We start from the raw sequence: 20,405 nt of genomic DNA, 5'->3' as shown, positions 1-20,405 counted from the left end.
TACCCCATATGATTCTCACAGAGGAGGTTTCCAGTTGCACCACTCTACTGATACTACCAAGGTCACCAATGGCAAGGTAACCAGTTGTCCATCCAGCACTTCTGCCCCTATATGTTTCCTATGAGTCTTTTCCTTATTTTAGTTCTTTTGTTTTTGTTACAGTAAGTCCTAGTTCTGAGCTCCATAGCTATTTCTTATCCTCTTTAAAGCTCCTTTTTCCAATCCTTCACTGTTTCCATTCCCATCTTTTCCGTTCCTTTTTCTTCCCTTCCTTCCCTTCCTTTCCTTTCTTTTCACTCTATAAATATAAGTAAAACTCCACATAAGGCCTCAACTACCACTTGTATATTGAAGACTCCAAAATACATATATACAGCAAAGATTTTTCTTATAAAGCCTGAATCTATATGTTCAGCTGCCCACTGACCATCACTACCTAGAAACTCATGTGTTCAAACCTGAGTTATCATCTTTATTCCGTTTCATTCACCTCCAATTCTTTATTCCTTTTCAATTCTTTATCAGCTCTTCTCCAATTCTTCTCCACTCATATTCACCATGTTCTCCTTTTTAGTGATGACACCATCTATCTCCTATACTAAATCACAAATTTTAGAGGTTATTCTTAAATCATTCTTCACCATCTATATTACATTAATCAGGAAACATTCTTAATCCTACTTCCTGAATACTGTAAGGATTATTTCCTTAATTTCTATCTTTACAACACTGCCTATATTCAGTTTCTCCCCATCTTTCACTAGCAACATCATCCTGACTAGTTTCCCAACCTCATCAAAATCATCTTCCTCACTAAAAACACAATGCTTTCTTTCTCTTTTCTTTTTTTACAATAGTACCTAGTTATAGATAGAGTAACTATATAGAAAACAAGTATTCTCTCCAGAACTAACACAAATAAAGTGGTCTTCTCTTCTTTCTGCTCATATATTGTCAAACATTTAATAGTGAGCCTTTATATTACCTAATCAGATATCATGCAATTGATGACAAAAACACCAACACTAGTTTCTCTGGGAGCATGTCTGATTTCTAATGGTGGGGCCTATAAATCTTCTATATTTATCCTTCACTTTTCATACTCCTAAGCATTCCACTCCTTCACCATTTTGGTGGCACTTTTACAAACATTCCCTAATTACTAGCTGCATGTAGTCTCTCCTGGGATTTCAATGCTCAACTATATTATAAAACACAATATAGATGGAGCATATTAGTGACTTTAACCCATCAAATAAATCTGTTATGGACCACCTTTGAGCAAATATCCAACCTGTTAATAAACCATGTGGTATGTATAAATATTAGGATTGTTTTTCTCTTTCTGTGAAAATGCCATTGAAATTTTGATAGGGATCATGTTGAACCTGTAGGTCCTTAAGTATTATGGACATTTTTAACAAAATTAATTCTTCTAATCCATGTACATGGGGTATCTTTTCATTTATCTGTGTCTTCATTTCTTTCATCAGTGTCTTATGGTTTTCAGTGTACAGGTCTTTCACCTACTTGGTTAAATTTATTCCTAAGTATTTTATTGTTTTTCATGCTGTTGTAAGTGGGATTGCTTTCTTAATTTATCTTTTAGAAAGTTTACTGTTAGTGTATAAAAATGCGACTGATTTTTGTATACTGATTTTGTATCCTACAGCTTTACTGAAATAGTTTATTAGTTCTGAAAGTTTTATTGGTAGAGTCTCTAGGAATTTTTATATGTAAAATCATGTTATCTATAAGGAGACAATTTTACTTTTTCTTTTCTGATTTGGATGCCTTGTATTTCTTTGTTTTGCCTAACTGTTCTGGCTAGTACTTTCAGTACTGTGTTAAATAAAAGTGGCAAAAGCAGGCATCCTTATCTCATTTCTAGTCTTAGAGGAAAAGCTCTCAGCTTTTCACCACTGAGTATGTTACCTGTGTGCTTATTATATACGGCTTTTATTATGTTGAGGTACATATTTTATATGTCTAATTTGTTAAGATTTTTTACCATAAAAGTATATTGAAGTTTTTCAAATGTTTTTCTACATCTACTTATATAATAATATTTTTTTTATCCTTCATTCTGTTAATGTGGTGTGTCACATTTATTAACTTGGTATATTGAACCATTGTTGCATCCCAAGTATAAATCTCACTTGACTATGGTGTATGATCTTTTTTAATGTGTGTTAAATTCAGTTTGATAGTATTTTGTTGAAGATTTTCGCATCTATGTTCATCAGGGATATTATTCTGTAATCTCACTTTCTTGTAATGTCATCATCTGATTTTGGAATCAGAATAATTCTGGCCTCATAAAATGAGCTCAGAAGTGTTCCTTCCTCTTTGATTTTTTTTTTTTTTTTTGTAAGAGTTTGAGAAGGACTCGCATTAATTCTTCTTTTAATGTTTAGTAGAATTCAGCAGTAAAGTCATCTGGCCCTGAGCTTAGATTTTCTATTTATTTCAGATTTTCTATTTATTTTTTACCCAGTCTTGACAGGTTGTATGTTTTCCAGTCTTGATAGGTTGTATGTTCTACAAATGTATTACTTTCTTCTAGGTTATCTAATTTCTTGGCATATAATTGTTCATAGTAGTCTCTTACGATCCTTTATATTTTGTGTTATCAGTTGTAACGTCCCTTTCATTTCTGCTTTTATTTGTTTGAGTCTTCTCCCTTTATTTCTTAGTTGTTCTAGCTAAAAGTTTGTCAATTTTGTTTATCTTTTCAAAAAACAGCTTAGTTTCATTGATCTTTCTGTTGTTTTTCTAGTCTCTATATCATTTATTTTTGCTGTAATCTTTATTATTTTATTCCTACTTCTTACCTTGAGTTTAGTTTGTTCCTCCTTTTCCAGTTCCTTGAGGTATGAAGTTAAATTTTTTATTTGAGAGCTTTCTTTTTTCTTAATATAGGCAATTATTACTATACTTCTCCCGGAGAATTGCTTTTGCTGCATCCTGTAAGATTTCATATGCTGTGTATCCACTGTCATTTAAAACAAAATTTTTATTGAAGTAACATTGATTTATAACATTATATGTTTCATATGTATAATATTATATTTCTATTTCTGTATACCCTACAATATGCTTACCACCAAACATTTATTTTCCATCCATCACCATAAAGTTGATCCCATTTACCCATTTCATACTCCACCCTGACTCTGCATCTATTTGTTTGTTGTTGTTTGGTTTGGTTTGTTCATATATTTTGTTTTTGTGTATTTGTTTGTTTATTAGTTTTTATATTCCATATATGAGTGAAGTCATACAGTATTTTTCTTTCTCTGTCTGACTTATTTTACTTAGCATAATGCCTTCAAGGTCCATCCATACTGTTGCAAATAGTAATATTTCATTTTTTCCTATTTCTGGGAAAAATGTCCTTGGGATTTTTATAGGAACTGCATTAAATCTGTAGATTGCTTTGGGTAATATGAACATTTTGACAATGTTAATTCTTTCCATTCATGAGCACAGAATATCTTTCCATGTATTTGTGTCTTTTTCCATTTCTTTCAACAATGTCTATAGTTTTCAGTTTATAAGTCTTTCACCTCCTTGGTTAAATTGATTCCTAGGTATTTTTGTTGTGATTGTAAATGAGATTGTTTTTAAATTTCTCTTTCTGATGTCTCACTGTTATTATAAATAAATGCAACAGATTTTGTATATTGATTTTATATCCTGCTACTGTACTGTATTCATTTATTATTTCTCATAGTTTTTTGGTAGAGTCTAGGGTTTTCTATATATTAAATAATTTCATCTGAAAATAGTGACAGTTTTACTTCTTTGTTTTCAATTTGGATGTCTTCTATTTCTTTTTCTTGCCTAATTGCTCTCACTAAGATTTCCAAAACTATGCTGAATAAGAGTGATGAGAGTGGGCATCCCTATCTTGTTTCTGATCTTAGAGGGATAGCTTTCCACCTTTCACCATTGACTATGATGTTGGCTGTGGGTTTCTCACATATGACCTTTGTTATTTTGAAGTACATCCCTTCTATACACACATTATCGTTTTTATCATAAATGGGTGTTGAATCTTGTCAAATGCTTTTTCTGAATCTATTAAGAAGATCATATTATTTTCATCCTTCATTTTGTTAATGTAGTGTATCACACTGATTGATTTATGAATGTTAAACCATATTTGTATCCCTGGAATTAAACCCACTTGACCATGGTGTATGATCCTTTTAATGTATTGTTGAATTTGGTTTGCCAATATTTCGTTGAGGATTTTTGCATCCATTTTCATCAGAGATATTGCCCTGTAACTTTCTTTTTTTGTGTGATGTCTTTGTCTGGTTTTGGTATCAGGGTGATATTGGCCTTGTAAAATGAGTTAGGAAGTGTTCCCTTCTCTTTAATTTTTTGCAATAGTTTGAGAAGAATAGGTATTAGATCTTCTTTGAGTGTTTGGTAGAATTCCCTTCTGAAGTCGTCTGGCCCCAGACTTTTGTTTTATGGGAGATTTTGATTAATGTTTCAATCTCTGAACTAGTGATTTGTCTATTCAGACTCTCAATTTCTTCACAACTCTGTCTTGGAAGGTTGTATGGTTCTGAGAATATGTCCATTTCTTCTAGGTTGTCCAAACTGTTGGTGTACAGTTGTTCAAAACATTCTCTTATAGTTCTTTGTATTTCTATGGTATCCATTGTTATTTCTCCTCTTTTGTTTCTGATTTTATCAGAGCCTTCTCTCTTTTTTTCTTAGTGAGTCTAGCTAACAGTTTGTTGATTTATCTTTTCAAAGAACCAGCTCTTAGATTCTTTGATGTCTTCTATTGTTTTTTAGTCTCCATTTCATTTATTTCTGTTCTGATCTTTATTATTTCCTTCCTTCTACTAAATTTGGGCTTCATTTGTTCTCTTTTTTCTAGTTCCTTTAGGGGTAAGTTTATATTGTTTGAGATTTTGTTTCATTTCCTAAGGGAGGTCTGTATTGCTATTAAACTTCCCTCTTAATACTGCTTTTTCTGTATTCCATCAATTTTAATATGTCTTATTTTCATTTTAATTTGTCTTCAGGTAATTTTTGATTTCTTTGTTGACCCAATACTTGTACAGTATCATGTTGTTCAGTATCTATGTATTTATGACTTTTCCAGTCTTATTCCTATAGTTGAACTCTAGTTTCATTCCATTTTTATCAGAAATAATGTTTGATATGATTTCAATTTTCTTAAATTTATTGCGACTTGTTTTGTGTCACAACATATGGTCTATCCTTGAGAAAGTTCCATATGCACTCCAGAAGAACATGTAGTCTGCTGCATTTGGATGGAATGTTCTGTACAAATCTATCAAACCCATCTAGTCTAATGTTTCATTTAAGGCTGTTTCCTTGTTGCGTTCTGTCTGGATGATCTGTCCATTGATGTAAGTAGGGTGTTAAAGTCCTCTACTATTACTGTGTTGCTGTCAATTTCTTCCTTTAGGTCTGTTAATAATTGTTTTATATATTTTTGTGCTCTTGTGTTAGGTGCATGTATTAATTACTGTATGTACTTCTTGATGAATCATCCTCTTTATTTTTGTATATTGTCTCTTATTACCTTTTTTTTTGACTTGAGGTATATTTTGTCTGATATGAGCATAGCTACACTAGCTTTCTTTTGGCTGCTATTTGTTTGGAACACTGTCTTCCATCATTTCACTTTTAGCCTATGTTTGTCTTTAGAGCTGAGTTGAGTCTCCCAGAGGCAGCACATAGTTGGGTCTTGTTTTTAATCCATCCAGACTCTGTGCCTTTGATTGGCAAATTCAGTCCATTTACATTTAAGGTGATTATTGATGGGTGAGGACCTAATACTGCCATTTTATCTTTTGTCTTCTGGTTGCTCTAGATCACCATCATTTCTTTTTCCTTGTGTTTCTGTCTGCCATTTTGGCTTGGTGATTTTCTATGATATTTTTCTCCGTTTCCTCTTTTTTATGCTTTGTGTCTCTGCTATATGTTTGTTTTGTGGTTATTCTGAGTTTTGTGTTTAATGTCTCATAGATAAAATAGTCCCTTTTCTGCTGATAGCATCTAATCTTCATTTATATATATGAATTCCATCCTTTTCCTATTCCCCTTTTACGTTTCTGTTTCAAATTATCCTTTTTTTATGTTGTGAGTTTGCTAACAAACTGAGACAGCTGTAGTTATTTTTTTTTTTGCTTTCTTTTTTTCTCCCTTTAACCTTTATACTATAATAAAGTATTTAAAAACCTAATCAGATAAAGAGTTGCAATTTTCTAGTTCTATTTATCACCTTGTTCAAAGTTTTGTGTATTTTTACCATTTTGTTTCTGGAAGAACAACACCTTTCAATATCTTTCATAAGGCAGATCTAGTATTGATGAACTCCCTCAGCTTTTATTTGTTTGGGAAAGTCTTTTATTCCTCCTTCATATCTGAATGATGTTTATTGGATAGAATATTCTTAGGTGACAGTCATTATCTTTCAGTATTTTGAGAATGCCATTGCATTCCCTCCTGGCCTGTAGGGTTTCTGTTGAGAAATCTGATGATAGCCTAATGGAGGCTTCTCTGTAGGTTACCATCCTTTTCCCTGGCTGCCTTTAAAATTCTTTCTTTGTCATTGACTTTTGACAATTTAATATTATGAGTCTTGGAGAAGGTTTCTTTACATTAAGATAATTAGGTGTTCTCTTAGATTTATGGGCTTGTATATCCAGGTCCTTCCCTGGGAAGTTCTCAGCTATTATTTCTTTAAATTATCTCCCTGCTTCCTTTCTCCCCTTTTATCCTTCTGAGATAACCATTTTCCTAATGTTGTCCTTCGTAAAAGGGTTGAATAGCTCTTGTTGAATTTTCTCATTTTTCATATCTGTTTCTCTTTCCTCTCCTACTTGTGTCATTTCTAGACTTCTATCTTTGAGCTCACTAATTCTCTCTTCCCATATGGTCTGCTTTATTTTCAATGCTTTCTAATGAATTATTCATCTCATTTATTGAGTTATTCAGCTCCAGAATTTATGTTTCGTTCTTTTTTAGAACTTCAATCTATTTGGTAAAATATTCCTTGTGTCCATTAATTTTAGTCCTGAGCTCATTAAACTGACTTTCTGAGTTTTCTTGTACCTTGTTGAGTTTCTTCATGACAGTTATTTTGAATTCTCTATCAGTTAGACAGCAATATTCCATGAATTTAAGTTTGATTTCTGAAGAACTGTCATTTTCATTTTGTGATTGTTCATTTTACTTGACGAATTGCTCCTCTTTCGATGCATTTAAAGTTAAATGACGTTAGAAATTAGAGTCCTTTCTTTTGTTTTCCAGTAGGTGTCGCTGTGACACACGTTTTTGGTTTCTCTACCGTGAGCTGCCTCTGGTTACAAATATTTGAAAGTTCGCACTTTTCAGCCTCCATCTTCTGTGTAAGAGGTATGGCTCTGTGCCTTTGTTGTTGCTTCTTGTGACTCCGAGCTTCTTGCAGCCTTGCTTCCGCCAGAGCCCCTGTCATCACTGGGATGGTGGGCTCCTTCCTCCTGTCCCTAATCCCTTGAGACACAGGCTCTGCCCTGGGGTGGGAGGGTGAGAGTTGGGGGAGGAACCAGGGTCGCACAGGCACCTCTACTGTGTCTGGTGTTGTAAGGTTTGTGGCCTCTGCCACAGCCAGTGGGGCGGTGTGGAGGTGTAGAATTTTGGGGCCCCTCAACAGCTGGAGGAATGGGGTTTCAGGCCACACTGCCATGCCTGCCCAGTTACCTGTGGCCACAGGCACTGTAGTGGTCTGGAGGCTGGAGTCCTGTGCACCATTTCCCCTGCTGTTGCTAAGATTTCTGAAGCTGTAGGCTCAGCTACCATGGTCAGAGGGCTGGGATGGCAGGTACCAACTCCTCTGTTCCTTTAGTTCTGCCTCTTCTATGTGTTCCAGTCCACTCACCTTTAAATGTACAGATGTGTAGAATCCTCCTGCATCCTTTTGTCTTGGGTGGAGGTACCTTTGTTGAGTTGTGGGTATTTTATTGGTTGTAGATTGAAGAGGAGAGAAAAAGGTAGCTTTTCTCCCCACCATGCTTCTGACAACACTCCATTTGTGTTTGTTTCAAGTTATTTATTTATTTATTTATTTATTTATTTATATTTTTTATTTATTTATCTTTGGCTCCATTGGGTCTTGGTTGTTGCATGCGGGCTATCTCTAGTTGTGGCGTACAGGGGCCACTCTTCATTGTAGTGCACAGGTTTCTCATTGCGGTGGCTTCTCTTGTTGTGGAGCATGGGTTCTAGGCTCACAGGCTTCAGTAGTGGTGGCACACCAGCTCAGCAGTTGTGGCTCACGGGCTCCAGAGTGCGAGCTCAGTAGTTGTGGCGCACAGGCTTAGTTGCTCTGTGGCATGTGTGATCTTCCTGGAACAGGGATCGAACCCCATGTCCCCTGCATTGGCAGGTGGATTTTTAACCACTGTGCCACCAGGGAATCCCCCTCAAGTAATTTTTGATAACCCTTTTGGTTTCTTCTTTGACCCAGTGTTATGGTATGGAACCACAAACACCCCAAATAGTCAAATTAATCTTGAGAAAAGAGAACAAAGATGGAGGCACCACACTTCTTGATTTCAAACTACATTACAAAGTTATGGTAACTAAAACAGTATGGTACTGGCATAAAAAAAGGCACATAGACCAATGCTACTGAATAGAAAACCCAGAAATAAACCCACACATATATAGTCAAATGATCTTTGACAAGGACAGCAAGAACACCCAATGGGAAAGGCATAGTCCTTTCAAGAAATGATGGTAGGAAAACTGGATGTCCACATGCAAAAGAATGAAACTGGACCCCTGCCTTACAGCACTCACAAAAATTAATTCAGAATAAATTAAAGATTTAAACAAAGAATTCAAAACCATAAAACTCCTAGAAGAAAACAGAGAAAAATTTTTGTGACATTGGTCTTGTCAATGATTTCACAGACATGACACCAAAAGCACAGGCAAAAAAAAGCAAAAGGAAACAAGTGGGACTGTATCAATCTAAAAGGCTTCTGCATAAAAAAGGAAACATTAAAAAAAAGAAAAGAAAAGAAAAGGCAATCTCCAGAATGGGAGAAAATATTTGCAAACTATGTATCTGGTAAGGGTTTAATATCCAAAAATATATAAAGAACACTTACAACTCAATGGCTATATATATATATATCACAATTTAAAAATGGGCAAAGGACCGGAATAGACATTTTTTCATAAAGACATACAAACGATCCATAGATACATGAGAAGGTGCTCAACACCACTCATCATTAGAAAAATGCAAATCAAAAACATAATGAGATATCTCTTAACACCTGTTAGAGTGTCTACTATCAAAAGGACAAGAGATAACAAATATTCACAAGGATGTGGAGAAAAGGGAACCCTGTACACTGCTGTTAAGAATGTAAATTGGTACAGCCATTATGGAAAACAATAGTTCCTCAAAAAATTAAAAATAGAACTACCATATGATCCAGCAATCCTTCTGTGTATATATCTGAAAGAAATAGAGTCAGTATCTTGAATTGATACCTGCACTCTTACGTTCATTGCTGCATTACTTACTATAGCCAAGATATAGAAATAACCTAAGTGTTCCTCAGTGGGAGAATGGATAAAAAAAACATGGTATGTCTCTATATAATGAAATACTATTCAGCCATTAAAAAAAGAAATACTGCCATTTGTGATGACATGAATGAAACTGGAGGACATTATACTAATTGAAATAAGCCATACAAACAGAGATAAAACTGTATGATCCCACTTATATGTGGAATCTTAAACAAAAAAATGGAGCTCGTAGAAACAGGTAGTAGAATGATGGTTGTCAGGGGCTGGGGGTGCTGGGGGAAACGAGAAAGTATAACACTTTCAGTTATAAGATGAATAAATTCTAGGGCTGTAATGTATCGCATAGTGGCTATAGTTAATAATACTGTACTGTACACTTGAAATTTGCTGAGAGTCTTATTTTTTTTCTTAAGAGAGTAAGTCTTAATCATTTTACCACACTCACAAAAGAAAATAGTTAACTATATTAGGTGACAGATATGTTAATTAACTTAATTGTGGTAATTATTCCATTGTTTAAGGATCAACACAATTCTACTCTGTTCCATGTACCCAACACTTTGTTACTGCTGGCTCATTTTGAGAGTGGTGATTTAATTCAAGATGCAGTGGGGTCCAAAGCCTTAGTTCACATGGATCTGTATAGGCCCTCAAAATGTGGGCCAGATGTCATCTAGGGATTGCCTGCCCCTTGAGAGCTAGAAAGACTTGATAATATCCCCATCCCCACTTACTTTGGAAACCCAAAGCCACCAAGATTTCTGTTGATGGATGGTAGGGAGGGAATGAGTTTATGTCCCCATGGTCATCTCACAATGTTTTACTGGCTTCTCTAACTCTTTTCCCTCTTCAGTTCCTAATTTTATGTCCTTTCCTAGAAAAAAAAAAAATCCCCTTCTTTCTAGTACAGACCTAGAAAACCACATTTACACTCTTGGGGTCTTGTCTCAGAATCTCACTCTGTCAGTGGTTTTTCAAGACATCTTCTTAAAGGGGACGATTTTATCTATGAGATAATTCAGATGCCAGATACTAAAATAATATATTTTCACCTTCTAATAACTGTCTTATTACTCAACTTCTATGATTTGGGAATTTATTTCTTAGCTGTTTCTTTCTTGGCTCCATGGAAGGCAGGCCTGTTCAAGTACCTTAAATATCATCTTTTTCAGTATCCTGAGACATGTAGAGGAAAATGTCTTTCCCAAGATCACACTGCTATTTAGTATCAGAGCCATACTGCAGCTAAGAGCCTCTGAATTCTCATTCCAGTGTCCTTCCTATCACTCCACACTGCACTGATATTCCAAATAAATGTGATCATTATATAGGTAACCTATTGAAAGAATTTTCTCATTTAATCAAATGAGAAACGTTCAAATTACTTAATGAGAAGATTTTAAATTTATATTTTCCTTTGAATATTGAAATTGATAGTAACCACTCCTGGACCAGATATTCTTTGTGACTTTACATTAGAAAAGCAATTACGTATTCTTACAATTTATTGCTCTTTCAAATATGCCATATAGTTCAAAATGCCATGTACTAATACAATTACTAAATTAATCACTGCTGCGAAGTCAATTTTTATTTATTTACATTTTTAACTCAGACTATAGGCAAATGTAATTTTATAAAATTAAAAAATTAGAGATGTTTAAGTAGAGAGAATTGAAGTAATTAAATGAAATTGACTTGTATCTACTCAATTTATACAAATGCTTTATTTATTTATTTATTTTTTCTAGTCAATATAAGGTTTTATTGGGACAATAAGTAAAACTTGGTGCACATTCATTGTGGCAGGCACTATGCTCTATATATTATGCTGTTTCTGTAACCTCTCTATGAGTTAGTTGTTATTTACAATTATTAGCTAGGAACATGAAGGTGCATGTGGAAAGGTTAAGTAAATTGCCCACAGACACACAATAAAGTAGTAGGAATTGAATTCAGACCCAAATCTATCTCACACTAACAACACCCACATTTTTACAGATGTGAAAATTGATTCTTTATTCACAATTATCAATATTATTTTACTATCTATATCTATTTGTATGTAGATTATTTTTCAGAGGTTGCATGCTAGTATCTAATGAAGAACTATATTTTTTCAATTACTCACTCATCAGTTAAGTCATTTAAAGCCTATTTTATGTCAAACAGCACATTTGGTGCTAAAGGTTTAATGTATGCTTAGATGTAAATAAGTATTTGAATAATTATGAAGATTTTTCCTCTTAACATTTTATTAGCTTTTCTCAAATTACATATTTATTAAAATAGATAAAATACTATTAATGCAATAAATTTTGAAAATATTTTTCTAAGCGGTTTGAGATATTTTCCCCCTGGGAATCCTTGCCAGTTCCTCATTTAAATTTTTTCCTCCAAAATCTCTGGAAAAATGAGAACGCAGCTTTGCCTGACCTGTAAATGGACTCACTTTCCCAATTATATTGAACATATTTTCTTAGCTTTTTTGACTGTCCGTAACATAATGGTTCATACTCAAACAGTATTCATCTTTAAGCAACAAAATCTAGGACAGGATTTTGATAAGAATGCTATCAAAAGCCTTTTGGAAGGCTTAGGAAAGATATCAAAAAGGATAGGAAGGCTTTTGATAGGAAGGCTCACCCTAATTGGAAATATGTCGGCATTTTTCTAGGTTACATGTAGTGATGGACTTGATTGCATAAGAGTAGGGGCATACCTGACCTAGCAGCATGTAAAGCTTTCGCATAACACAGAAGATTTAACTCTATGAATATACAATACTCCCAACAAAAATCTTTTTTCTTCTCAAACTAAACCTGCCATTTTTAAAGTTCAAAACATGTATTAAAATTCAGATTTGACTTTAATAATCTAACAAGGATGAACTAAATGATATAAACCTGTTCCAAAATCTAATATGACTTCAATCTAATTTGGTGGAAGACAGAAGATCAAGAGCAACAGACACCTTCTTGGACATACTTTAATTTGTACCTAAACTAGGAGATTTCAGAGAAATCCTTGGTTTGGGGAATGGTCTAGGACCTATACAAGGGAATCCATTTTGGCCTGTGCACCTACTTCTGTTTCAAAGACAAGATGATGTAAGGTATTATCTGAGACATGTGAGAGAAAGGGAGAATACAAAATCCTTATAAGGATAATTCTAACATACCTTGAAACATTAGTGTCACCACTTTACGGTATGTATGGAAAAAGAAGAGTTGCCTCACCTCTATCCCTGGGTGGCCCACTATATACTCATCCTCAATGCCTCTAACTCTGTGGTAAGCCACTACTCATGTTCTTGCTTGTCATCTTCCAGAATTCTTTCAAAGAATGCTGCTCCTTCCTCTTAAATGGCAAGAAAGGGGACTGGCCATACTTGCATTTTCCTGCCCTGAACCTTTATCCTCCTGTGTATATGTCAAACATTACTGAAGTTTGGGAGAGATTAGAGTCAAACATAGCCTGGACACAGGTCATTGCCAAAGATTAAGCCCATCTTCAAGTCTACCCTTCTCTAGGAGTGCCTATTTCTTCATAGTGCAGATTCTGTAACACTCATTGTCCAACTCTGCCTGCCATGTTGGTCATGCTGTACAATATATGTGTTCCCATATCTCCAATGTGAAGTGGGACACAGATTACTCGGGATTTTCCAAAGTCTGTTTAACACTGTGGGGAGACTACATCAGGACTGCCTAGGTTTTAACCTGAGATGGATCAGGCAAACTAGTTTATGCTTGTGGCTTCAGAAATAGGAAATAGGAAAAAAAAAAATTCAGAAAAAACTTGTTTTTATATTTTTAAAAAGAAAAACATTGAAATATCCTAATTCAAAACTCAGAACTTTGTTAGAATTTCTTTCATTTATAGAAAATTTAGAATTTTGTTTGTTTCTTTTTAAAAATTATTATTACAAAAGAGTGTGGATTCCAAATGGTTTCAGTAGTTAGTGGCTCTAAAAGTTTGAAACTAGCACTGGCTTTGGCATTCTAAATCAAGTGACCATTGATATTTAGAAATGAATGTGAAATGAAAAGTAAAGTTTCTTTTATTTTTTCTAGGAGATATCTATTATGAAAGTCTGTCTCTCTGTCTCTCTCCCTCTCTATGTTATAGATATTATGCCTTGATTTCCAAATTTATAAGATTATAATTTAGTACTATAATGCATCCCTCACATATGCACATTTTCTGTTTCCCATCTTCCCCATATGGTTTTATTAATTAAATCCAAATTTACTGTTTTTAATATTATGTCTATGTAAACATTTTTCATTCTGAGCCAAGCATTATGACATTTTATTTCCTTTCTTAGACAAGAGTTTTTACTTTTCTAAAAGTTATTTATTTATTTTTATTTGCTTGGCATTCTTCAAATATCTACTTATGTTTTCCCAAACTTCCAACAACTCTCTAAAATGCTTCTCAATAAAATTATTCACGAGGTCAAACCCTTCAACTTTATTTTATTTTATTTTTCTAAAAAGACCTTTCTCACAAATTCCACCAATGAACTAACCTCATATTTACTGGTTTATCCATAGCCTGCTGGAGTCCTAATCTCCTGGGACTTTTTTTGTTATTATACTGAGAATTCCCTTAGCCTCTCTTCTGTATAGGATTCTATTTCAGAAATCTTAATTTCCTCTTTCTGGGTTTAATTCCTCCTTTCTGTGAAAAAAGGTATATGGGAGTTAGATGTTTTTAGGTTTTTGCATGTGATAAATATGTATTCTCCCCCACAAATCATGGCTGATGGTACAGCTAGCTACAAAATTCTAAGTTGGAAATAATTTTCCTCAGGATTTTAAAGAATTGTTCTACTGCGCTCAAGCTTTCAGGGTTACTATTAATAAGTTTTCTAAAATAGCTAACATTAATTTAGGAATTCCTATATACCATGTTCTATATTAGCCTATTTATTCCTCATAACAAAGTTATGAAAAAGTAATATTATCCATAAAGATAGTTGAGGAAATTGAGGTCCAAAGAAATTGAAAAGCTTGTCTCGGGTTACTTAGCAAATAAATTTTACAGTCAAAATCTGAATCTACACTCTATTGACTCTCTTGTACTGGCACTCTGGTGCTAATCTAATTTTGATCCACCATATGTAAACTAGTCATTTTCTTTCTCTGGAAGTTTTTAGCATAACTTTTTTCCCTTTGATTTTCTGAAATATTACAATATGCATTGCTTTTAACATTTCCAATTTTAATCTACATACTCATATCCTTGAGCTCATAATTGCCTCTTTCCTGTTTTCCATATAGTCTCTTCAAAAAATCTTTATAATTTGATATTTAAACTCCTGGAATAATCCTCTAATTTTTTAACCTATTCTATTTTATTTTCTGTCTCTTGCCATTTTCCTCTATTTTCTGGAAGGTTTCCTCAATTTTACATTTCAACTTTTCTATTGAATATTTATTGCAGTTAGCACATTTTATTTTCAGGAATCCAATTCATGTGTATAAATATATTTCCATTTCTTTTTTATGTGTCCTAAAACATTCTAGAATTTTTATAGTATCAATTTCCACCTTTGTTAGGTTTATTCTTAGGTACCTTATAGTTTTGTTGTTGTTGTAAATTATGTTTTTTAAATTACTTTTTCTAGTTATGTTTGGTGGTTTTCAAGAATGCCATTGATTTTGTACTGCTGTTTTTTATTTATATTCATTTTCTTCTTTTACAATTACTTAGCATGGGCCATATATAGTTTCCTTCTTGATTATTAATCATTTTATTATTAGTAAGTCTCTTAATCCAACAAAAGCTTTGTATGTGTATGCTGGGGTTTGGTGGCTGTGTGAATTGGGACAGCTTCATTTTGTGTACATTGTCTCAGAACACTTTTTCATCAATTCATCTGTGTCTGCTCTAAGATCATTTATTTTCTTTGTAGTACCTTTGCCTGTTTCTCAACATCTTTTCAGAATGAGCAGAAAATCTATATGGCTCCTTATGAAACTTATTATGTTATAGATTTCCTTTATGGTATTAGAGAGTGTATTTTATTCCCCCAAGCTAACACGTAGAATTGGATTATCAAATCAGACAAAAGTGAATCAGAGATCCTATTCCAGCATCAAACTTTCATAATAATTTCAAGAATACAGTCAATCAAGATGTTCAGACAAAACAGAGAAAGGCCTGAGATATCAACAGCAGCTCCTCAGGTCCCATTTTCCTGCATTGGACATTAGTATCTGGCTCAGAACAATAGATCAGGTTTCTAAATAAGGTTCATGGGGTTACCTCAGACAACAAGAGCAGTTAAGGTATAAAAATTTCCATTTATGTCTCAGAGAATTGTATAACTTACAAGATATACACCATACCGCATAGATTCTAGGTTATATTTATTATAGGTAACCCTGAGCCAGGAACACTCTGTAAAGGGCACTTCAGAGATAAAGTTTCTTCCCCCAGCAAATATCAGTAGCCCCTTTTCCCAGAAGTCCAGCTGACAAGGAGATTAGACCAGGTCACCTACCTTCTATTCTTTCTCTCAGGGCATCTGATGGTAAACAAAGTGAATAGATTGCAGGTTAACTGCTTTAGTTACTTCTTTACACTCCCAAAAGGATTCTGTACAACTATCAAACTGATCATCAAATATGTTCCTTGCTAATACTTGCAACTCTTACTTCTTCTGGAAAATATTGGTTTTCGTTGTGACTTTTAGAGTTTGTGCATAGTTCCAAGGCTCACCACATCCTGGTAGCTCACTGTTCAAATAAACAAGTCTTTAATTAGATCTTTAAGGTCAGAGACCTCCGTATTTCTAAGAGGTTTGGCCATGCTCAAAGTCTGTTGGTACTATTTCCTCTCTAGAAGAGTCCAAATTCCACTCTGTTGAATTTTCATGCTGGTCCTTATTGTTTATTATTTGGGCTGACAATCTCATAGTTTTATTAGAGATGAAGGGGATTATTCCCTATAATTTTTGTTCTTGTTATTTTCTCTTTTCATTAAGGAGGAGGTTGGAATGGAGATAACTTTACTATGTAATCTTCAAACATAAGAAAATGAAACTTTTTTTAAAGACCTTCTACTGCTATAACTAAAATGTCTGTGATTTGAAGAAGTTTCCTAAAACAAGATTTACTTCAAACTCACATGTCTGACTTTTTGTGAAAGAATCAGTTTTATAAATTCTAGAATTAACGAAGATCCTATATAAACTTTGAAAATACGCAAAAAGTTTTTGAAAAGCAAATGGTTAAATTTTGTGATAATTGCTTTTGGATTCTGAAAGTATATAATTGATACTGGTGAATGTAAGAGTAAATAAAGGAAAAACAGAACTAAAATTTAGACTCACTTTCAACTACTTTAAATCAGTACCTAGACTGTCACATTTTATCTGCAGCAATAAAGAATTTAATTTAAAGAATACACTGAAAGTATACTCTATGGTGCTGCTTTTTCCTATATTTTGGATTAGCCTTTTATATTTTGAATTAATAAGAGAATCAGATGCAAAATTCTCTGACGGTATAGGTAATTATTGACCAGTTTCCACTAAATGATAGGTCAAAAGAGTAAAGGCCACACCTTATCTTTTTACCTCTCATACTTCAGCATTTTATCTTGCTCATGATAGTTAGTTTTCAAGTGGGTGTGCCCTGTACTTCTATCAATAACGTGATGAAAATATTTAAACAATATTCTTTTATTGCCACTTTTCCAATTAATTAATATATGTCAATAAAAATGTTGGCACTTTTTTCATAAGCACCATCTCATTTATTTCTAAGGTCTCTAAAGATTCTTTTCAATGAGTTAAAAGAGCACAAAATATTCTCTACTGGAAGGAGAATAGCAAATCTTCAGCAAAATAACATTTGTCAAAAAAAAAAGATATATCTCTCATCAAAAAATCTACAAACAATAAATGCTGGAGAGGGTGTGGAGAAAAGGGAACCCTCTTGCACTATGTGTGGGAATGCAAATTGATACAGCCACTATGGAGAACATATGGAGGTTCCTTAAAAAACTAAAATTAGAACTAACATATGACCCAGCAATCCCACTACTGGGCATATACCCTAGGAAAACCATAATTCAAAAAGGGACATGTACCACAATGTTCACTGCAGCACTATTTACAATAGCCAGGACAAGGAAGCAACCTAAATGTCCATCAACAGATGAATGGATAAAGATGTGGCACGTATATACAATGGAATATTACTCAGCCATAAAAAGAAATGAAACTGAACTGTTTGTAGTGAGGTGGATGGACCTAGAGTCTGTCATATAGAGTGAAGTAAGTCAGAAAGAGAAAAACAAATACCATATGCTGACACATATATATGGAATCTAAAAAAAATAAAAAGGTTCTGATGAGCCTAGGGGCAGGACAGGAATAAAGACGCAGATGTAGAGAATGGACCTGAGGACAAGGGGAGGAGGAAGGGTAAGCTGGGACGAAGTGAGAGAGTAGCATTGACATATATACCCTACCAAATGTAAAATAGATAGCTAGTGGGAAGCAGCTGCATAGCACAGGGAGATCAGCTCAGTGCTTTGTGACCACCTAGAGGGGCAGGATAGGGAGGGTGGGAGGGAGACACAAGAGGGAGGGGATATGGGGATATATGTATACATGTGGCTGATTCACTTTGTTGTTCAGCGGAGACTGGAACAGCATTGTGAGGCAATTATACTACAATAAAGATGTTTAAAAAAAAAGACGTATCTCAGTCAAATTAAATTACAGAGAGTATTGACATTGATAGAATAAAAATTCCTAAGATAGAACTGGGCAGAATTCCTAAAGTAACACCTAGTTCTTACAAAATCTACCACTAGGAAACAGAGGTTTCATTTTATATCTCATTGTACCTGCACCAAGGAACCTTCTTTAGCAAAGTCCCAACATGCCTCTTCAATTTCAATACGACATTTTATTCTGAAGTTAATAGATAATAATACGTACAACCATAGAATATCAGCTAAATCAAGAAACTAAATATAGAGAAGGTAATACTGTAGCTTCTGTTCTATTAGGACATAAGAACAGGACCCAAATCTGACCAGATATAAGATCTTTAGACTCATTCAATCCAGTACTGCATGGCAGAGCATAGAGCAAGCCTCTCAGAGATGGTGTTGTACCAGAACAACCTTCCTGACTTAGTTTTCCTCCCTCACAGAATCAATTTGGTTAAGAGAGGAAACCAAAGTCATACAACATCATCATGTGAAAGCCATTCGAAAGAGAATGAAAAAAAGAATATAGAGAATGTAGGAGAAGATTCCTGTGAGCTCCAGATAATTAATTATTATAGACTACATATTATGTTTCTTTTAGTTTTTAACTTATTAAACATGAAAGGGCCTTTATATTGTGAAAAGCACCCAAGTGTTATGACTTTGTATGGGAATCATCATTAAATCAGCTACCCCTAACTAATTGTTAGAAACACCCTATGTAAGAAATACAGACATATATTAGAGATACATAGCTGGGCAAATGGTGTTAATGGCAACAAACATGTTTTTCAACATGCTTTTCTGAGTTCTTAGAAATGCCTTTGACAAAAAGGTTAATGACAATTTTCTAAAACACAACAAAATGTTGATTGTAATGATATTATAATTATTTAAGTATACGTGTTTTTTTATGCCTTTCTGAGTTTTTCAAGTTGGTTACTTATTAGAGCTTTAACCAAAAATTAATGAATTATGAGAAGTTATAGATTACATATATATAAGAACAGAAACACCTTTTATTTCTCTGTGTGTATGTATTTAATTCAAACTTTATAATTTAGATTCAGCATGAATCACAATAAATGGATCTTCAGCAGAGTTACTAATAGAAAAATTAGCATTGCCATCGCCGGAAACATAGATTTTAATTCCTGTACAATCGTTACCAATTTTATCTCCAGAAATGACATCACAATATGTACCAGCAGGAAGACCAGTTTGCAAAGTTGAAGATAATGCCCTGTAAAATAAAATTTAAGATTTCACCACAATTAAAAGCAAGAATACAGACTATCTCTAAAACAAAGAGTTTAACTTTGTGCTGTAGAACTCTAAGCAGTCAAGGTCTCAATGAAAATAAAATCTAAATACAAAGGCCTCCCCAGTGGCTGTAAGTAGTTTTCTTAGGGCCAACAATATTCTTATAGAAGAGAAGACTTAGGCGTAACCTAGTCAAGAGTAAATATTATTAAAAAAAAAAAAAAAAAGGTTGAAGAGTATCAGTGAAGATTTGGTTGAATTGGCTCCCTTAGAGAAAATTGATTCCTGTGGTAAACACACACATTTTAAATTTGTCTTCATCTGAACTTAAGAAAATACTGATTACTGTCAAGAATTTAAATATGATTATTTGTTTAAAAACCTTTTTTTTTTCAAGAGGGTCAAATAAATTTGTGCTGGAGATAAAAATAATCCCGCATTTCTATGAAGAAGTATATGGTTTTAAAATACAAAGCTGTCCCATAAATTTATTTTGACTCTCCCATCTACGAAAGACAGAAATTAAAGGACTGGCAATGGAGTCTTGGGGAAGAAAGAGATACACTTGATTTATTTTTGTCAGTAAAATATAATTTGGGCTAGAGTGAGCTAAGCATGAGTGGAAGTTAGCCTTGGACAAAGCTATTTCAACTGCTTGCAGAGAGGTCTCCTGAGCTATAGTTCTCTGTGTGAGGGAATCAGTATACTTGAGACAGAGAATATAAGTGTCACAAATGAAAAGCCAGTAATGAGATGTTTCAGAACTAAAACTAAAAAATCTCCTGAGGTCAATCAATGACCATAACATATATATT

The 20,405-nt window shown here is 33.9% G+C and overlaps 1 protein-coding gene and 1 long non-coding RNA gene across 6 annotated transcripts in view; both read right to left on the bottom strand.

Annotated features, from left to right (window-relative positions):
* Nucleotides 1-16,345, bottom strand: part of LOC103020271 (uncharacterized) — a 44,037-nt gene extending 27,692 nt beyond the window's left edge. For 2 of the 3 annotated variants that reach the window (XR_003622202.2, XR_003622203.2), the window contains exons 1-2: nt 2,835-2,990; nt 491-598 (exon numbers count right to left, since the gene is read on the bottom strand). This is a non-coding gene — a long non-coding RNA (uncharacterized LOC103020271). Of the gene's footprint in view, nt 1-490; nt 599-2,834; nt 2,991-16,102 lie in introns of those variants that run through there. The other variant, XR_449931.3, reaches the window with a different exon arrangement.
* A 2,981-nt stretch (nt 16,346-19,326) lies between these two features.
* The window catches only part of LOC103020647 (amylase alpha 2A (pancreatic)), a 29,073-nt gene continuing 27,994 nt past the window's right edge, over nt 19,327-20,405 (bottom strand). For all 3 annotated transcript variants that reach the window (XM_007169501.3, XM_007169502.3, XM_007169499.3), the window contains one exon: nt 19,327-19,570. In XM_007169501.3, the coding sequence (XP_007169563.2) occupies nt 19,381-19,570 (190 nt within the window). In that variant the 3' untranslated portion in view covers nt 19,327-19,380. The remainder of the gene's footprint in view (nt 19,571-20,405) is intronic.

This window comes from Balaenoptera acutorostrata, chromosome 1 (assembly GCF_949987535.1).
Source record: "Balaenoptera acutorostrata chromosome 1, mBalAcu1.1, whole genome shotgun sequence".
Lineage (NCBI taxonomy): Eukaryota > Metazoa > Chordata > Mammalia > Artiodactyla > Balaenopteridae > Balaenoptera > Balaenoptera acutorostrata.
Note: the sequence above shows the minus strand (reverse complement) of the source record. Positions and strands in the feature narration are given on the sequence as shown.